At 34.1% G+C, this 21,618-nt stretch overlaps 1 protein-coding gene and 1 non-coding gene across 4 annotated transcripts; both read left to right on the top strand.

Moving 5' to 3' along the window:
* Nucleotides 1-2,056: 2,056 nt before the first annotated feature.
* On the top strand, nt 2,057-2,168 carry LOC142173125 (small nucleolar RNA R71). The gene has a single exon (XR_012702555.1). It is a non-coding gene; the product is annotated as a small nucleolar RNA R71 (small nucleolar RNA).
* Nucleotides 2,169-9,264: 7,096 nt separating this feature from the next.
* Nucleotides 9,265-15,420, top strand: LOC107763276 (uncharacterized). Of its 3 annotated transcripts, none has more exons than XM_075237389.1 (10): nt 9,265-10,022; nt 10,721-10,842; nt 10,997-11,059; nt 11,486-11,575; nt 11,665-11,830; nt 12,055-12,244; nt 12,478-13,316; nt 13,728-14,345; nt 14,607-14,672; nt 15,118-15,420. In XM_075237389.1, the coding sequence occupies exons 1-10, from the start codon at nt 9,447-9,449 to the stop codon at nt 15,223-15,225; spliced, it is 2,838 nt and encodes a 945-aa protein (XP_075093490.1). In that variant the 5' UTR covers nt 9,265-9,446; the 3' UTR covers nt 15,226-15,420. The 3 variants fall into 3 exon arrangements, with proteins under 3 accessions (XP_075093490.1, XP_075093491.1, XP_075093489.1); XM_075237388.1 differs by having other exon boundaries at nt 9,266-10,022; nt 10,715-10,842; XM_075237390.1 differs by lacking the exon at nt 14,607-14,672 and having other exon boundaries at nt 10,715-10,842.
* The last annotated feature ends 6,198 nt before the right edge of the window (nt 15,421-21,618 follow it).

Here is a 21,618-nt window from a genome sequence, read left to right as displayed (position 1 = left end):
ACCAAATTCAGCACCTAGATATCATGCTTTTGCATTTTTACCATACAAGGCTTAAAATCAATTACACGTAGAAAGCATGTCTATAGGAGATATTAATCTAATCTGAATCATTTCATTCACGTACAGAACTAAAATCAGTAATAACGAGTATCATCAGTTTCAGAGCCTATAACTTTCGTTAAAGTGTGCTTTCTTTTCATAATCTGATTTCCCCTTTTTACCAGCATGTACTCAGTTTATTATTTTAGACCTTATTATTTCATAGCTTTCCTGAATTCAATAGATACCATACCTATAGGATCTTTGTCCAACACTTATGCAAGCCTTAGGATAAAAGTTATAAACTGAATCTGTTCTATTAACTACAACCAGCATGCAACTGATTCGAGCTTCTTATCTGAAATATGTAATAATCAGTCTACCTCAACCTCTAAGTTCTTTCATATTCAGCATTTAATCAGACCCTAAACAGTACGTGTAAGACATGCTAAATTACGTGCTTCTTTGACTAAAGGAGGTATATCTGAGCCCTTTTGCCTGTTATGTGCTTTCCCCCAATTTGTTATACATGTTCTTGCATGTCGCCTTAGAATTTTGCCTTTGAAACTACAAATAAGCCGATATCCCTTCCATTTAGGATTAGTAGTCCTAAATGCCTCCGGGACTGACAGGATTAGGGCGGGTAATAGCATGCAATGAGTAAACGAGACCATTCTGCGCTTTAATACCTTAATGGGGTGGGAAGGGTAGATATGGATATGATGTCCACGCGATAATGCCATGCATAACCCCTCATTGAGGAGTGATTACCGGACATTGTGTGGGGTGATCCATATTAGTAATAAACCTAGGACCCTCTTTCCTTTATTTGTTATCTCTTTTAAAGAATTTCAAATTTTTTTTAAAGAAAAATCAGCTTTCTTTTAGTTCTCTCCAACTTTATTTGTTTGTAAGCCCTTATGTGAAAATCCCCTATTATTTGAAGATTTATTTGTTTACGTGTTATTGCACCTAAGTTCACAATAATAGTCTGGCCGGTAACCACACTAGTGGATCCTGAGGGATGCCTAACACCTTCCCCTTGGGATAATTTCAAGCCCTTACCCTATCTATGGTTACTCAAATCAAACTCTCTTGGTGTCCTAATGCACCCTAATCATTAAGTGGTGACTCTTCAAATTCAAACCCAATTCCCAAAAGAGAATGAGTTGTCCTCCCAAATGTCATAAACCCGATTTCGCAAGAAAAAGGGGGCGCAACAGTAACGTCCCATGAGGACGATTATTTAGGGCCATGGAAATCTGTCCTAATTAGATCTCAATATTCTTTATCCCTGATTCATGTGAGTCTACTCTGTCAGTTAGTTTTCCAGTGTACCCAATCACTTGTTGCATCATTCCCTCAAGTTTAGCAAACATATCTTCATATCTCACAATATGTTGTTGTGAAGGTTGTTGATAAGCCTGTTGCTGATTTTGCTGGTTGTAACCTTGTTGCCTTTGGTAAGGCACAATTTGACCATGTGGTCACATAGCCCCATGGTTATTGTTGTTGTTTTTGTTATATTGCTGCTGAGCTGGTCTATATTATTGATTCTGCTAACCCCAATTCTGACCACCTGGTCTCGGTCCCTCGTAGTTGGCTACATAATTCATGTTCTCTTGATATTGTTGGTTATCACCTTCAGCACTCCATGGCAGAAATATAGTTGATTAATGCATGATGTACATAAACCCCCATTAGTTGCATCAACTATGTGTACCTGCTGTTTCTGGCCTGATTCATCAATCTTTTTGGTGAGGATGCTCATTTGTGTCAGTAGAGTGGCCATATTTCAGTTATGGAGTTAGTCAGGTGTAACACCACTGAGTGAACCACAGGAGTGATTGGAGCGTTTCTTGTTGTCCATCCTGAGTTTTGTGCCATCTTGTCAAGTAGGATCTTGCTTTCTCTGAACGTTTGGCTCAAAAATGCTCCACCTGCTGAAGCATCAACATTGGCTTTCAAACTATCTGCCAAACCCATATAAAATCTCTGCCCCAACATCTGCTCCGGAATACCATGATGTGGGCACGTACCTAGTAGACCCTTGAATCTCTCCCACGTTTCTTGTAACGTCTCTGTTGGTTTCTGTCTAAAGATCAATATCTCATCAACTTGCTGAGCAGTCTTGTTATGTGGGTGAAATTTGTTCACAAATTGCTTGACTAATTCCTTCCAAGTAGTGATGGAGTTTATGGGGAGTGAATTAAGCCAAGTCTGAGCTGCTCCTGTCATTGAGAATGGAAACAATAACAGATGTATTGCTTCCGATGTCACGTTGTGTTGCCTCTGTGTGGCACAGATTGACAGAAAATTCTTCAAATGCTGCTGAGGATCTTCAACGTATGACCTAGAGAATAGTCCCTTGTTCTGCAATAAATGTAGCATGTTATTTGTGATCTGGAATAAATCTGCTTGTATATGAGGGACTACAATGGCAATTGCTAAGTTGTCAGCGGTGGGTTGCTCCCAATCATATAGTGCTTCTTCTGGCACAAAAGGTACCACACCCTGATCATTTGGGTCATTCACTTTGTTTCTATTGTTTGGGTCATTCACGTTGTCTTTGTTGTTTAGATTATCGTCTTCCATGTCTGGTTCAATTTTTTCGGTTGAGTTCTGTTGTTGTTTGTCTTTCCTGTTTGCAGGGTTCAATGCCTTGAACACCTTCTCCGATCTGATAATGATTCAAACAATTCACTAGTTCTTGAGAAGTTTATAGACATGCACCTGTAACAACCACAACTACAAACGTTAGAATTTCAATGATCAGTTCAAATTGAAGAAAATTGACTACAGTAAGAATTTTTACACTTCTTTTTAACTGTAATAAATAACACCGTTAATTTCCCGGCAACTGTGCCAAAATTTTATCATGCCCAACTATGCCTTATAAAAAGTACAAAGAGGTCGCTATAAATATATTCCGGTTCACAAGTCCGGAGTCGAATCCCACAGGGAATTAAAACCTATCAATCATAGCTATTGGACTCACAGAAATTTACGTATTCAATCTTCGGAGATATTAAGTAATAAATTGGATGTTTACTAACTAAATATTACGTAATGCAAATGCAGTAATAAATAACTAACTACAAACAGTTTGTAAGCAAGAATGAGAATGATCTAAGGTTCTGATTTTCCCTCTTGTCGGAATCCTTTCCGCTATGTTTGCTATAAATTTGTCTAAGTTTTCTCTATCGATCATGAGTACTCTGACTGTTGTAACTCTCTCCCGAGTAAATAAAATAATATACTAGACATATTCTCCCAAATTCCGCTAGCTGGCCTTAGTTACAACTCACTTAGATCGCACCCAAGATTTCGTTATCCCTAATCCCACCTTTAAACCCTTCATATTGATCCCTCATATACGTTAGGAGTGGTGTTGTTCAACAACTACCTAACTATGCACTCTCTCCCGAGTAATATATACTAAATAGGTATAGTCGATTGAGGGCCCTTCAATCAACAACAATCACAATATAGTTGAACAAACAGAAAAAATACTATGAGAAATCTATATTAACATAAAAAGAAATTCATTCTCCAAGAGGTTCCATCAAAACCCCAGATTAAGAGTTTATCTATGCATAATAGTTTTCACAATCATAACAATAGAATTCATCATCAATGATAAAAACAAGAGGAAGAAAGGTAAAAACTCTATGCCGAATCTTCCGCCTTGCTTCTTGCATATTCTTGCCTTCAAAAACCTTTCAAAAACCTCGATATCTTCTTTTAGGGCGAGCTGGGCTTCTTATAGGTCAAGAAAAGTCGCCTCTGAAGTTACGAATTTACCCCTGAAATAAAAATCCTCGGTGGAACGAGCGCGGCCTCGGATGGGCCACGCATATCGACTTCCATTCTGCCTGACGAGCGCGGCCGCGGATGGCCCGCGCTCCTGGATTTCAGTTTTGCCTTCTATTTTTCCTTCTTCTGTGAGCGCTCACTTCCGATTGGACTTCGTTGCTCTAAATTAACTCCAAAGCACTCTTTAATGTCCTCATAGCCAAGATTCGCTCCGGCAAAGCACAAAGTTCATAGTTAGAGCCATTTGTTGTCATTTAACATCCATATAACAATAAAGTATAGCCAAATTGGAGCGTAAATGGTAGCTAAACTACATAATTCTAGCCTACTATCAAGTTGCACCGGTGTCTATCCACCATTTGACTTGATTTTCTGCTACAAATGCTTCTTTGACCATCGCTAGAAGTTCATCATTTTATTGTGGTTGACTTTTCCTTTCTTCGTTTTAGCTTTAAGAATTTTACAATCACGAGCATAATGACCAATTTTATGATAATGATAACACTCACTTGACTTAGAATTAGCACTAGTACGCTTAAAATTTTTACTTTTCTTTATCTTTGTAATTTTATTGTTATCTAGTTCCCTTTTGGTTGATTTATCTTCAACCACATGAGCTTTCATGACAAGTTCCTTAAAAATATTAGTGTCACGATTTCTAGTCTCTTGTTCAATTTGCAAATGTTACAATAATTGTTCAAGAGTCAAATTTTCTTATGTAAAAGTTTACTTCTGTACTCTTTCCATGACAGAGAAAGTTTTGAAATAATAGCACCGACATGAAAGTTTTCATCAAGATTAATTCCAGATATAACAATTTTATTAGTTATAAACTGGAATTCTTGCACTTGATCAGTGATTGACTTGTCATCAATCATCTTGAATTCCATATAATCTGAAACAAGAAACTTCTTTGAGCTCGCCTCTTCTGGCAAATAAATAGTTTGAAGTGTATCCCAAAGTTCTTTGGCAAATTTGCACTTGGCATAATATTGATCACAATATTTATTAGTCATTGCTCCAAGAGTATAATTCGTGCATAAATAATCATCATCTTGCCACTTAAGAATTTGTTTTCTAATCGAAGTAGCCTCATTAGTTGCTACCTCAGAATTAGGAGCATTGGGACAAGGTTGTTCAAGAACATACGTTAACTTCAAATGTCGTAGAAAGAATTCCATCTTTCCACGCCATCTAGGAAAGTCTTTGCCATCAAATATTTCAAAATTTGGATTTGGCAAAGATGGAACACCACTCGAAATTGTTGTAGTAACCATAGAGACAATTATCTTCAAATTTTTATAACAAGAATTACAACAATATTAGAAAATAAACTTGCTTGGCTTAGAGGCACGTAGAGATAACGTTTCTTGAAGATAGCTGGAGTCTCTTCCACGAGCAAACGGAATAATAAATAACAACTCTATCTCCGGGATTCAACTAAGCCACACAACAAGTAGCATTCAAGAATGTTGCTCTTCTATTCTTGAATCTATGATTTCACCATTTGATCAATGTCTCTTGTAATATTTTAAGGGAAAAGTAGTATTTTTGAATTGCTTATATTTTCCAAAAAAAATCAGCCCTATTTATAGGCTAAAGACTCTTGAAAGATAAGTTTATTATTTAATAAGTTCATGAATATATTCATGAATTTGGAAGATCAAATGTATTTGCTAAAACCAAAACATATGTAGTAAATCATGTTCATTCACTTTTAAAAAATAAGTCTCTTATAAATACATTAATTTATCAAATACATTATTTCAAATTTATTGAAACACTTATTCCAACATTTCTTTGGAAAAGAGTCCTCCATTTGGATCATAATATCACACGTTTTTCAATTCTTTCATGGTCATTTCTTTTATTTGAGCTTTTCCATTTTATTTGTTACTCTATTTTGAACCCTTGGGAAAAACTAAACAAAAGTCTCAAATATTTGGTGGTGCGTATTATTGGCAAATTTTAGAAAAAGAATTGGAAACAATTTATTTTCTTTATGAAAATGCTATTATGGTTATAAAAGATGTTATGGCCTTATAGGCAAGTAGTTACTATAGAAATAATGGTATCCATTTTTACAATTAAAAGATTAGTAAATGTATATGACTGCAAAGAGTGGTCCCATGTTCATGATACACTCTCAAAGAATTCTTTACAGGCAAAATACATAGTTTACTCATCGACCTTGCAGCGAAATTCTTGTTACACACCTTTCATTTCTGAATAATTTTTTACACACTCAATCTTTTAAAAGTGTATCTAAAACACACCACTTTTGTGCTTGACCAATTTTTTCAAATAATGTGAAAGTCACGTCCTAATAGGGTCGTGACAGGTATCATCGACTTTAAAAAGGAAAAAAATATATTAAAAATTACCATTAAAACCCATCTTCTTCATCTTCCCATTTTATATCTTAAGTACCATTTTTGTTGTCATCGTGATTTTTTGTGAGAAAGTTTCCTACAACAACAACACTCAACCACACTATCTAAAAAACTAGGCGAAAACAATCGATCAACAAATTGAGTTCAACAACTCAATAATCAACAAGACCCAATTGAATTTTCAAGCTTTTTTCGATACGCCAATAATGGTGGATTCTAGATTTTTTCACCAAACCTTCAATATTATTCTTAAAGCTTTTAAATCTATCACAAATAAATAGTTTTCATAATATTTGAATAATAAACGAACGAATTTCGCTCAATTTAAGATATAAAATTTTATGTTCTTTCAAAAAGTCTATTTGGGAAAGAAGATGAGTGGGAGGGTGGTCTGAGAAAGAAGACCAGAGGGAGGGGGCAGGGGAGACAAACAATAGGATTTTTTTACGGGCTTCACGTACTTTTTTTGTGTGTAAACACGTAAGTGCTATCTAGTCAAAAATAGTGTGTCTTAGATATATTTTTAAAAGGTTGAGTGTGTTAAAGATTTCCCGCAAAGAAGAGACGCGTAACAAGAATTTCGCTCCAAGGTTATGGGTAAACTATGTATTTTGCCTTCTTTATAATATACTTACAAAAAGTCAAATTCATGAGTAAACCATTACCATTTTTTTAAAAAAAAAAAAAAATACTGAGTAGTATTCAAATTTACTTGCACATCGCAAGTTTTTTAAAAAATTTTTTTATGTATATTGCTATTATCCACCAGCATAGGTGTTAAATAACTTTGTTCTTCAAAAGCTTAACAACAATAACAACCCAGTAAAATTCCAATAGTGTGTACGCAAACCTTACTCTTACCCCGATGGGGAATAGAGGCTATTTTCGATAGACCCTCGGCTCAGGAAAACGAAAATAAAACAAGAAGAAATAATATATCAGCATCGTCAACAGAAACCATAGAAATAATACAAATCATAAAAACCATAAAATAGATGGCATGCAATAACAATAACCAGTAATCAAAGCTATGAAAAATAAAAAAGATAGTGTAGACATAATAATAACCACTAGCCGTCTAAGAATAACCCTATCAAACCAGCCTCACCCCCGGTATGAAGTAGAAAAAGTTCAACTACTCCTTAGCCTACAACCCTAATGCTCGACCTCCAAACTTTCCTATCAAGGGTCATATCCCCTGAAAATTTGTAGTCGTGCCATGGCTTGATCACCTCTACCGTACCCACCAAAGCCAACCGTTCACACCTCCTTCAAAAGCTTAAACATATAAAAATAAATCGCGAAACACTATCGATTCATGTCTTTCAAATTCCAAAAGTTATAGATTCACATCAATTATAGAATTTTAAGGTATCTTAGCTGAAAATTACCCTACTTTTGAAAAAATGCGCAGTGCGCGAACTCAAACCATGTCAAATTATAATTTAGGTTATTTGAATTATGCGTAGATAACCTTAAAATATAAATTTTTCAAAGAAAAATTATATATAATCATCTATATTAATTAAGAAGCGGGAATTAATCTCTCTATATATATGTAATAATCCAATCCCTTAATTTGAGGATTTGTATTTTATTTCGCTATCAATATTAAAGAATACTACACATATTATGTTGTGATGTGTCTTGTTTACGCATATTAAATCAATTCTTACTAACATTTTAAGATCATACAAATGAATATATTTCTCCATCAGGAAAAGTCAATAATCACAATCTCCAGGTATATGTTGCCTAGCCTTTGCTTTTACAACTGTCATTTTTGATGGCTTTAATTAAAGAATAGAACCTAACAACTTGGACTAAAAAAAGTTAATGAACCTTATTCTGTCTATTGTTGCCGAGTACCAACCCTATGAACAACTTAGACATGAAGTATTGGATGGGGGTGGGTCGAACTGGGGGGTGGGTTGAACTGGGGTGTGGGTGTGGGGCGGGGGGGAATGGTGGGGGCAGAAAGTGATCCTCTATTATTAAATATTAATCTTGAAAGATTCCACAAAAAAATCAGGTCCACAAGAATCAAAATTGTATCTTTGTAATTCACAATTTGTGATTTTGTGAAAATATGGAATAAAATATTTGACATGGACAATCTTCTATATTAGCTATTCCAGTTAATTTTTAATTTTAAAAAAAATAAAAATAGTGTTCGGATTCGCTTGTGCGCACCTTAATTATATTTCCGAGTACTTATCACCTTCTACAACCGTAGATACCGAATAATTTTACTCATTAATAGTTAAACATATGAGAAAAAAACCATGACAATCTTAAGACCGTGGAAAGTCATCAATTTAGGTTAAAAAACATTAAAATATCTGATAAAGTTATAAAACAATTACAAGGAAATCAAAAGAAAGAAAAATAGAAGTTAAACAACCACCCTTGACCCCATTAAACAGTTTATTACCTTAGTCTTAATTACTATCTCTGTTGACTAAGAAACCATTAGTTGAACTAGCTAGACAGGTAGTTACAATTTAAGAACCTATATATTACCAGTTCCAAACTACTCCCATCATAATTGTAAAAAAAAAATATCCCTCATATTTTTTATATATATAAACACATAATATAACCCCTCCCTAAAAAGGCGAAGACAAGATATTCACCAAGGAAATTCAACATCTATTATATATTCATAAAAAAAAAGTTAATCTTATATATGCAGTGTAATTTTTCGGCATAAAAAAATTGAACACGTGAAAAAATCAACGAAACTCAAGATCTATTATATATATACATACATAAAAAGTTGACCTTATATGCAACAACCCAATAAAATTCCATAAGTGGGGTATGGGGAGGTAGAGCGAACGCATACCTTACCCCTTGAGTACAGAGGCTATTTCCGGAGGACCCTTGGCTCAAAAGATGAAAAGATACAATAGATCCATACTAGCAACAGCAACAAGCCAGCAAAAGTTGACCTTATACATGCAGCGTAATTTTTTGTCTTCTGCCCCTAGCCCCCCACCCCCACACACACAACACACACTCCCAACTCCCCTAGCCTGCCCCTATGAAGAATATTGGCTAGAAGTATGTCTTACTTCCAAAAATGGTACCTGTTGTCCTTAGAATGGTGCCAGAGTTAAGTCTATTTTACTATAGCCCATAACTAGATAACTGTTGTTAGCAGTATATGCATATCTTATTCATGATCCAAGAACCATGTTATTCAAGTTCTATTGTTTCTATCTCATGTTCTTGTCCATTTTCATTATCTTGTCATCATTAAGCTGTGTTAGTATTTCAGATTCTGAGTCAGAATCTTGGTTTGTGCACCAATATGTAAGACAAACTCAGAGAAAATTTGAGCAGAAAACCAACAACTTTTGGGAATATGATGAGCAATCCAAGAGTTGGGTACAAGTGAATTTGCCTTATGACTTAGTTTCTTGTTTCAATAATAACTGTACAAAAGCCAATAGAATTATTGATCAGATTACTGATACTACTACTACTTATCAAGAACCTGAAAAAAGGGAGATATTTACAAAAGTTAAGGATGAGGAGAGTTGTTCTTATTCAAATCTTCCTTTGAGAAAAAGAGTTTCTTTGACAAAAATGTCTGAGATATCTATTTGGATCACTGGTATAAGTGGGTCAATTTTTGAAAGATTTTGGAATGGATTGCTTTGGGTAATAGCACCTCATGATTTGCCATTATCAGCAGGATATGCAGTTTCTGTTTTTATTGTCAATCAGACAGTTCTTGCTTTATCAGAATCAGGAAACCTTTATCAGGTAATCATTAAGCATCCAAATAGACTACAAATAAGCATGTAAACAATCATTCAACTTTTTGATAAAATTTTGGTGAATATCATAATATGATTCTCTTTTCTACTGATGCGGAAATATATGGAGCGACATGGACAGTGATGATTCATATAGCAGACCTCGACTTGCTTGGAGTTGAAGCGCAGTCATTGTTGTTGTATTAGATTATGATTCTCACTCATACTTGTTGTTTATCTTCCTCTGATCTAAATTTTAGTGAATATCAGATTATAATTCTCTTTTATAATGATGGACTGATATGGGCTTAAATGGAGCGACGTGGACATTGAGGATTCATATAGTCAACCCCGACTTAGGATTGAGGTGTAACTGTTGTTGTTGTTGTTGTTGTTGTTGTTGTTGTTGTTGTTGACCTGTTGTTTTTGTTTTATCAAATTATAATCCTCAGTCAAATTTGCTGTTTATCTTTGGTGTGAATTTTAGAGAATATCTTATTATAATCCTCCTATATAATATTGGACTAAGACGGACTTAAATGAAGCGATATGTACAGTGAGTATTCATATAGCTGAGTCCCAAGATGTTTGGAATTGAAGCGCGGTTGTTTTTGTTGTTGTATCAGTTAAAATTTTCAATAAAATTATGCTCTTTATCTTCCTTTAGTGCAAAAAGGGTAATCTATATTTTCCCCTCAGTTGCAGTTAAGTAATGATCAGCCAGTTTGGATTGATATTACGTCACCAAGCGATCGCCTACCAAGTACAGAAACAACACAAAGTTCTGTAATTCAAATTGTATCAGGAGTTGTCTCCAATGATAGGAAGTGAGTATAGAATATTCAATCCAACTATTTGATTTCCATATTGAGGATTATCTTGAGGAAAAAACAAAGTTAAATTATGTTAGTGCAGATAGTTGTGACTTGTGAGCTCCAGGGCTAAAGCTAATAAGACCTTGAATTTGTGCATCAACATCAGGAGAATATATTTCTGCACAAAGATTGGAACTTTATTAGAACTCTCTGAGGTTGATCCTCTAAGGTAAGAACAACTTATGCATATCACACACTAAGTTACTTTTTATTTTCTATAATGACCGACAGAATGGACGAAGAGGAGCCTTGGCGTAACTTGTAAAGTTGTCGCCAAGTGACTAGGAGGTTATGGATTCGAGCCTTGGAAACAGCCTCTTGCAGAAATGCAGGGTAAGGCTGCGTACAACAGACCCTTGTAGTCTGGTCCTTCCTCGAACCCCGCGCATAGCGAGAGCTTAGTACACTATGCTGCCCTTTTTTACTGATAGAATGGACGCAAATTTTTGTTTTTAGTACTGTGCAAAGTCAGAATGTTATATGCACAAGCCAAGAAGCTAGGAGAGAAAATGCGCGAACTAGGTAGCAAGAATGATTTTTTGCTATAGAATATATAATGGAGTTTGCTAAACTGTCTGTTTACATATGTAATTAGGTGGACAGATCATGGAAAACCTCCAGGAGGAAATGTTGCAGCAATCGCGGACGCATCTACATTTAGATCAGAAGTAGTCTTTACTATAAGGTGAAACAGCAAAAAGATCCTAGTTCTTTTGTTTCAGCATCATTCCAATAACCTCTGTAACTTTGTCTAATGGTAATGTTTTGTTTCAGTACTGCAGGCGATCTTTATGAATATGATGAGAGATCAAGACCGTCGTGGAAGAAGCATATAAGAAAAGAATCTTCTGCTCAAAATACTTCTTTAAAACCATCTCTAGGTTGCAGTTTACAAGGAGTGAATGGAGCTATATCAAAATCCCTATTTCTCTTGACTAAGGTGCAAGATCTTGTTTTGTCCATCGCCTGCACTTACAAATTTAGTTTAAGAAAACAGAATACTGTACTAAGATAACTATGCTGCAACAGTCACTTTGATCAAGCGAAGTGATTTTCTTGTTTCGCTTTCATGTGTATAAAATCCTATCATGGCATCACTATCTAATTAGGTGCTAACATATCGTGTTTTGGCTTTCTTTTCTTATAAATTTCAAACATATGAAGGGAGGATATTTGATAGAGAGACGGTTACAGCAAAGGAAATGGAAATGGATCAATCATGGAAATCCGAAAGATCATATCCTCTCTTCCATTACATGTCTTTCTGAAGTAAACTTGGCTGAAAATGCAAACTCATTGTTTCTAACAACTGCAGCTGGTTACATTTTTGAATATCGAATTCCAGATCATTCAGGTTCGTCTTTAACGTACCTGTATTCTCTTTATAAATGTGTGAATTCGTTGCTGAGCAACCGATAAAGTATTCAATGATTTGAACCTTAAACAAACATCAATATTTTGATGCTTCGTCGCTACACTTCTTAATATATGCTACCATAAAAAGTAAACCAAATGAAACAAAATTCATGTAGTTCTAGTAAGTTTTGTAAATCTGCCTTGAAAATTGGATATTCGACGTGAATACAGGCATTGAACAAGATGATGATATTACGGAAAGTTGGATTAATCATGTTTATCCTCCTCATGCCAAGGCTGCAAGAGGAATTCCAGGAGTGCAATTACAAACTGGCAGAATTATTTTTCTACTTGATGATGGTAGGCTCGGAGAACTTCACCTATCCGGCCTCGGTGGTGAAAATTCAGGACCACATTATCAGGTTAATGCGAGAAGAAAATCATCACAGAAATATGTCTGGTCTATAATAGATGCACCAGAAACTGAAGGATGGAATGCAGAATATTGTACTGAAGAACATGGACCGTCGAATTGCATTGCAGGCATCAAAGATGAAACCACCGAACAAGATCTCACAACATCAAACGCGAGAAGGCGAAGGAGTAACAAAGAACAGCAAAGTTACATATCAATTGATATGTCAGCTAAGAAGGGTGCTGAACCTGAGGAAGACTACAATATCCCGGATAAATGGATCAACACTAATTTCCGTCTGAGGGTGATGCACGAAGGGAAATCGTTCTTCCTAATAACAAACGATGGTATGATTTACGAGAATCTAAATTCTGAAAATGTATGGTTCTGGCTTAGGCATGATCATTCCACAGCTATTAGAGGTGCCCTTGGAAACTATATTGGAAGTTTGTTTTTGGTTGACGAGCAAAGGAATTTGCTCATCCGAGAAAGGAACGGTGATGAACTCGCATGGATAAATTGCACTGCTATGAGGAAAGGAAGACAAGTAATTGGAGGTCCTCCATGGGATGATCTACCAGGGAAATATCGAAAAGTTACTAAAGAAGATGCAGTTTTCTTTGTAAGCAAAAGTGGGAGATTGCTACAATTCACAGTAAGTAGCATTATACTATGTCTACTTGTCTAGTTTCGCGGTCCAAAAAAGGGTGAGTATCGTAAAGAAAACGAGTGGAATTAAGCATATAAAAGGCCAGACTGGTGCACTAAGCTTCCGCTATGCGCGGGGTCCGGGGAACGCAACCTTACCCTGCATTTACGCAAGAGAATGTTTTCACGGCCTCTTGCAGTCTAAATAATGATAAAATGAAGGCTAAAATGAGTGGCATTAAGCATATATTGGATTCAAAATCTTGAACTTTCAAAGCGTCCATTCAAAATAGTGACAAAATGAAGGCCAAAATGAGTGGCACTAAGCATTTATTATATTCAAAGTCTTGAAATTTCAAAGCTTCCAATCTATATAGTGATAAAATGAAGGCTAAAGAGTCATAAACTGTTTCTATAGGTTGCACTGAGAAAGTTCAAATGGAAAGATTGTCGATATCCAGGCAACGCGAAGATTGCAAGCATTGCTGATCAAGAGCTGCTCCGAGAGAACGTGGTGTTTGTCATTGGAAGGAACGGACGCTTATACCAGTATAACAAAGTCACCGGATTATGGCACGAGCATTACCAGTCTCAACATTTGGTTCTATCGAGATCTCCTGGAACTGCAATGAGGTTATCTTCACTGTCACTACAGGGTTCTCTTTTCATGCTATCGGAAGATGGTGGACTAGTCGAGTATCAATGGAATCCATTGTCCAACGGATGGAATTGGATAGAACACGGAACGCCTGATCCAAGTGTTATCCTTGTTGGTTCACCAGGACCATGTTTCAAAGGTGCTCATTTGTTCTTAATAGGTTCAGATGGGAAAGTTTATCTTAGGTTCTTGGACAATGGGACATGGAAATGGAGAGGCTGTGGCTTTCCATATATAGAAAGTAAAGTCGAGGAAAATGAAGAACATGTTTCTGACCCTCATGATTGTAAAGAAACTTGTACTTACGACGATCTTGCAGCTCGCTTAGAGAAAACTGAAGAAAAATTGCAAGCTTTAAACAAAAACTGCGACTCCAAGGTTAGTGTTTATCGGCAATATTTCCTCTAGTGGCTTCATGATTCTTTGGACTATGTTACGTGGACTCTCCGTCTTCCCTGGATGTAAACTGTTGTTGTATGTTGCCGTACTGGTGTCAGATCCTCCAAATATAATACATTTTGGAGGATATGATACAGGTACAACGACATTTTTGGAGGATCCGAACAACATAACATACACGTGAGTTCATGCAACAAAGTCTATAAATGTTGTCATGAGTTGACATTGGTCTATAAACAGGTGGCATCGACAAGACCAATTGCTCATACTGAAAATTCAGTCATATTTGAGCTCAGAGATGGCAGAGTAAGTAAACTTGATCTCTACTCAGTATTAAAGCCAATTACTTATATATAAAAGCCTAAGATTGTTAAATGGAGTTAGCAAATTTAAACAATCACTATAACTGCGGGGCCTAAGCCAGCTTGCACGCACCTGAGTTATTCTACCAGTATCTACTATCTCCCACTAACACATTATACTGGATAACCCTATCCACCAATATTTAGGTAGATGGGAAAAAACCAATTAGCATTTTTTTTGTCTCTACTGAGATTTGAATCATGATCTCCATAATTTATGTTGCTCGGACTCTTCGAAAATGTCGCCGAGGGCGTCACGGATCCTCCAAAAGTAGTGTATTTTCGGAGGATCCGACACGGGTGCGACAACATTTTGAAGAATCCACGCAACTAGCCCATAATTCGACACTGTGCATTAAAAATTATTGACAAGAATATATCATTCTTAGTTGGCAGAAATGCGACGGAATGGAGATACAGATTGGAAATGGTCACGTACCATTGGCACTCCTACTAGCCTTTGCATATCAAATATCTGGGCAACTTTAGCATCATAACATGAAAACACACTGTCAACAATAGCTGCAGGACAGGGAAATGATCAAGAAAAGCAACAACTATACATGTAAATATATACAAGAAAAACCAACAGAAATTAGAAAATAAACAAACTTGTACAGTTTATAAACATATCTCTTTCTACAGAAACTGTATTAAAGTCCTAAAATGCATCTAACTCTACAGCTTATGCATTTTTTTAGAAACCTATGTTATATAGCTCGTTTACAAGTATGTTTCTGATACGGGTGCATGTTCACTTTTACCCGCGCCAGAAACTATTTACATTTGATAGCCGAAAAAGTGTATAAATTTTTTGTATATAATATACAAAATATATATATACGGGTGCATGTTCACTTTTACCCCGCGCCAAAAACTATTTACATTTGATAGCCGAAAAAGTGTATAAACTTTTTGTATATAATATACAAAATATATATATATATATATATATATATATATCCTATTATTTTGAGAGCGGCTATACAACATCATTTTCCCAATTATAATTGTATCTAGTTTTTTTCATATATTTTAGTGTAATTCGAAGAACTGAAATATTTACGCTCATATCATACCTGTTCAACAGAGGTACAAAAGAAAAGGGTTTGTGATATTACTGTTATGGTAGTTAAAGTTACTTTAAAGTGACAAAAATAAAGTTGAGTAATTTTTTTGTGATAATGAATAAAGTTCAATGACCACATGAAATTTATCTAAGATAATTTCATTTAATAATTAATAAATTAAAATAAAATAGTTGAAATTTAAAGATCTTGGATTCGAATCCTTTAAAAAAATCCTATAGAAACTACAGATGTATCATGTATACCACTTCATAATTAATATTATCTATATGCTAATGTGTCAGAAAATGTATCTTAAGTACTGCAAATATCATTCCATTGCGAAAAATGAAAAGCAAAAGGTGAATTATGTATAAATAGTTTAATTAATATCTATCGTTAGCTACCACGCCCATAGGGTGCTAAGTTTTCTTTTTAATATTTTTTTACGAGGATACTATTGTGTGTATTTGTGACAGGGCTAGATTTAAGAAGAAAATAGAGTACTAATCTTCACTTCACCAAATTTGGCAAAAGAACTCATGTCACTCCCTTGAAAAATTGCAGGACTTGTTAGATATTATAAAGGTTGAGTGTGCTTGATTGCCTAATTATGTGGGCCTATACCATTGAATTAACTTATATTCATTCGCCTTAAATGTTTATGTCAAATCAATAATTTAACTTTAGCTATTATAAAATGAAGTGAGAAATGTATATAAATACAAAAGATACATGTCCGTTGTTTATTGATTTGATGATTTGACGGAAATGTAAGTCTTTCTTTGTTTCATTTTATTTGTCGCAATTTGATTTGATATAAAATTTAATAAAAAAATATTTATAAAACTTATGATTTTATATATTCTGTAATATTTTTATGACTTTAAAATTTTTGAAAATTGTAATCTTAAATATGATATAGCAGCACTTTTTTGTTTTGCCAATCCTAGACGGGCGCTTCTAAGGAACAATAGTCATCCACTCGCCATGACAATCCATGACATTCTATATAAATTTCTCATAAAAAAAGTTTTGATAATATATTATACTTTTTTGAATGAACTAATAAAGATGTAATATGAGATAAAATAGAAGGGAGGGAGTAAGATTTTTTCCCCAAAAATCAAATGGTACAATCGAAGCATGTTATAAAACCTTTGAATAGACGCATGTCCCAATCCTACTTGGTTTGATGTTAGGGACAATTAATCTAACAACATTAATGTTGGAGGGTTAGGTGGTCTCTCGGACAAGACAATAAACATGAGTATACTATATTACAAATTCCAATAATGTATTATCTTCACCCAAGGAATTCTTCATATTTGCACTTTTAACCCGCTCCATGCATTAATTATGCCTCTGATATGAAAGGCATAATGACATGGAAGGTGAAGTAGTTGGAAAAGTCTTTGACCATATTAACTTGTACAGAAGCTTGGCTAGGTAGTTGTAAGCCAAAAATATCGTTATTTCTATTGAAAATCGATTAAATTTGAATGCGCGCGAAATTTTTTAGTGGGCGTCTATAACAATAATAATAATAATAATAATATATTCAGTATTATTCCACACTATAGGATTTGGTGAGGGCAGTGTGTACGCAGACCTTATCCCTACCTTGTTAGGATAGAGAGGCTATTTCCAATAGACCATCGACTCAAGATAATATAAGTACCACATTAATAAAAATATAGGCAAAAAGAGACAGTATCAAAAAGTCATATAAAATCAGAATAACACAACAAGACAGTAAAGTGATCAACAATGAAAGAAAACAACAGTTAGTCATAAAAATCTACTACCAATAGAAAACGAGATTGCGTGCCAATACTAAAGTTATGAACACTCTATACTACATACTCTACTACCCTAATTCTCGACCTCCATAAAAATTGTAATATTTCATAAAAAATAAAGAGAAAAGAAAATTTCAAGTGAAAATGGTATTTGAAAATTAGAGTTGCATTCGGACACGAATATAATTGGAGCTGTTTCTTAATTTTTATGAGCGATTTGAAGTGAAAAATTTTAAAAAATAATTTTTTTGGAGTTTTTACATTTCCGAATATCCGAAATTTAATTTTATGTAAAGTTTAAAATTTTCATGGTCAAACACTGATTCGAAAAAAAGTGAAAACTTTCCGAAAAAAGTAAAATTTTTTATGGCCAAACGCGCCCTTGTATCTGAGAATAAAGCGCTCCCTAATAAAGGTACCTTCCTGCCCAAGATTTGAACCGAGAAGTGACCAATTGTTAAGGAAGAAATATATTTGTCATTCTACTACAACTCTTATCGCTAAGCAAAAAATATTGTTTAATTATAATTAAGTAATAAAGTTGTAAATATAAAACACGTCTATATTTATTGATTTAGTGTAAATAATGAGTTTATTTAATTTTTTACCTTCTAAGCTGCATATCTATAAACACATCAAGTGAAATACAAAGTGAACTTTTTTCCCTTACCAAAAAGAATATACATCTTGATGTTAAAATACTCAATTAAAATGAACGGTGTTGTTTTTAATTGTCAATTATATTTCATTTTATCTAATGAATAACTATATTATTATTTCAAAAATTAAGAAATTAATGCCCGGATTTCAAAAATAGATGCCTTGACCCACATATTTCGAACTCATTATTATAGGAATCTTAAATGAGACCTTAATCAAATCTCATTGTTAGCCTATTTATGTATTTATTTATATAGTAAATTGTTTTATAGGATACCAAAAAAGGATCTATTTTTAACCTAAGAATTTTTTATATATAATCATATGCTATCTAAATTTACTGCATAAAGTTCATTAAAAGAAGATTTTTGTCAAAGATTTCTTTATTTTGAGGACTCGAAATAAATTCTCTAATTAAGAAGTGCGGAATAATTTTATTTATCTCACCACATTTTACGGTAATATTTTAAAATTTTATGATATGATGCGGAGAAAGCTGTAACAACTCTTGAGGAGCAGCGGAAAAAAAAAATTCTCTTATGAAAAGATTAAAAAAATAATAAAATAAAAATAAAAAGAGAGAGAGAATCTAATTTAAAATTTAAATGAATTGGGAAAAGGTGCGGAGAACGAAGAAGTTTGTCAGTATAATTTTGCTTTTTAAAGTGAACGTGCACTATTCCAACGCACTTCACCAGTAATCAATCACACTCTCAGTTACAGCGCGTGATCAGACGTAGCACAATAGTTTGACTAGATTTTTGGGGATATGAAATGGATAACGACAGTACTATATATGGGTTTCGGGTTGCCCATTTGACCCGGAGTACTAGTATTTCTTCTCTCATTTTTGTTTTAATAATTGTTAAAAGTATTCTTTTTGCGCAATGGTTTGAGACTTTAAGTAAAGAAGTCAAAAGGAGGGGTAATTAGTGCTAATTGAGCTTTAGATTAACCAAGAGAATGGTACTAACATTTTTTTTTCTTTTGCCTTATTAAGTTTTAACAGTAATTTTAATATCTATTTATTTTTTTATTTATACTAAAAGGTATCATAATCCTATATTTTTGACAAGATTTTTCTCGAAATTAAACTTCCTTTGAGTTTTGCAACAATTGTTGTTTACTTAATCGTAAAATTATGCATTTGATATTTTAGTTTTAAATGATGACCTGAATGCCAATCAACATCGAATATAATTATTTTTTTGTATAATTTATTTCAGTAAAGCGTACGACGTTGATGCTGCGAAGTAGAGAACTCAACGGTCTAAGGTGGCCTCATTTCTCCTTACCAAATCCAGGGAACTTTGAATACACCAACAAGAGCAGCTTGATGCACAAAGTATCCCACAATCATGCATGATTCAAGGAAGAATCGCATCCAAAGGGGTGTAATGTAGACGTTTCTAACACAAAAATTAGTGACTGCTAACATTGTTCGAAAGCGCGACCTATAGGTCACGATGAGACAACTTTATTGTTACTCCCAATCTCCCCTTCGAAATACACTATGATCCAAAAAGTTATGACCCGACCCGTTTTGGAATAGGGGCATAATGATCTCCACTTGTGGAGTGCAATAAACAACAATTTATTACTAGTTGAATGTGAAGAGTGAGGGAGAGTGGTTGACAGGGAACATTTCCCTGTGAAGCAGATCTGAAATACTCAGCATTGTTTTGTCCATTTCTATAAAAGAAAGGAGAGAGGAGCCCCCACAAAATATAAGGGAAGATAAAGACTAGACTTTGAGAGATAAAGCTAATTTATTTACTCTCCCCTATGCTGTGCTGCCCCCAAACTAAAAGAAAAAATAAAGTTGTGGTTCTTATTACCTGTGCTGCAGCATCATCAAGGCTAATGCTCTTGTTTTTTGCTATTCTATCCCTACCCCATTCAAACACACAATAATTTAGTGGGCGTTTGGACATGAGAATTGTAAAATTTTAAAAAAAAAAGTAAAAAAAAAAAAATTCAAGTAAAAATAGTATTTGAATATCATTTTGTGTTTGGACATGAATATTATTTTAGGTTGTTTTTGAAGTTTTGTGAGTGATCTGAGTGAAATTTTGAAAAACAATTTTTTGGAGTTTTTTAAATTTTCGGAAAAATTCCAAAATGATCTTCAAGTGAAAATTGAAAATTTTATGAATAAACTCTGATTTCGAAAAAAATGAAAACTTTTTTTAAACAAAAAAAAAAAATTCTTATGTCCAAACGGGCTCAACCTTTTATAGAACCCACTTTTTCATTTCAAAAGAATTCTATGTTTTGTAAAAAAAATATTGTTTTGAAAAGTTAAATTTACATTTCTCACATTGGATATACAACAATAACAATAATATATCCAATGTAATTTCATAAATAAAATCTAGAAAAGAATAAATATACAATCGTACGTAGATCTTATCTCACAAGTGGGTTCTAAAAGAAGTGGTACCATGGTATGCAACCCTTATCTTACGTTAATGGGGCAAAGAAACTATTTCTCATTGGGTATATAACTAAATAAGTTTTCGATTTTAGTGACATATATTATTAGCCTAAATTCAAAGTGAATAATACACTAGTGAGCTTAATTGCTATATAAGATATTTGGAGTCGCTTAGTATCAGAAGCATAGCCAAGATTTGAATTTTACGAGTTTAGAATTTTAGTTCTTTTAAGCTATTAGATTCTAAATTAATAATATTCAATAAATTTCATAGATAAATATATAATTTAAATCAAAGTTAATAAATTCGGTTGAATTTGCGTTTGAAAAGCTAGCTAGAGCAAACCTTAACGTTCAACTAGGTTTAGACAAATCTCAAACATTTGAGAATATAGTGGAGCAAACTTCGATAAGGATGTTGAATGCTGACAAAGGGGCAGTTTATGTAAAAGCCTAGGATAATTTCACATCGCAAAACACGGAAGAGATGTTAGCTAAGAAAATAAGCTTTAGACCTTGGTAATTTTTTTTAAAACTCAACATTTTAGAATTCAGAAAAAATAATATTAATAGTGAGTTGGACTGTTAATGAGAGTGTCGCTTCTTGTGCTCACTGTAGACATCGAAATTTTAAGGGATCAAGCCAAATCCTAAATTAAAGATACTACAATACTCTTGAAATCCTAGGAATCTATTAGGGTTTCTTGGAAGTTACTCTACCCTAAACCCTAACTCACACCTATATAAAGGGGTACATATTTGATAATAGGCTAGATTCATGTAATTTGGCGATTGTTTATACCCGGCTTGACTATGTTTTACTGTTCTAGAATAATTAAATGACGATAAACTGGCTCTAATTGTGAATTTCATGTTTTGCAGGAGCGAGTTGCGCTTATGAGGATTTAGAACTGTGTTTGGAGC

The sequence above is a fragment of the Nicotiana tabacum genome, chromosome 18 (genome assembly GCF_000715075.1).
Source record: "Nicotiana tabacum cultivar K326 chromosome 18, ASM71507v2, whole genome shotgun sequence".
Taxonomy (NCBI): Eukaryota; Viridiplantae; Streptophyta; class Magnoliopsida; order Solanales; family Solanaceae; genus Nicotiana; species Nicotiana tabacum.
The sequence above is the reverse complement of the archived record's forward strand: the minus strand, read 5'-3'. Positions and strand labels throughout refer to the sequence as shown.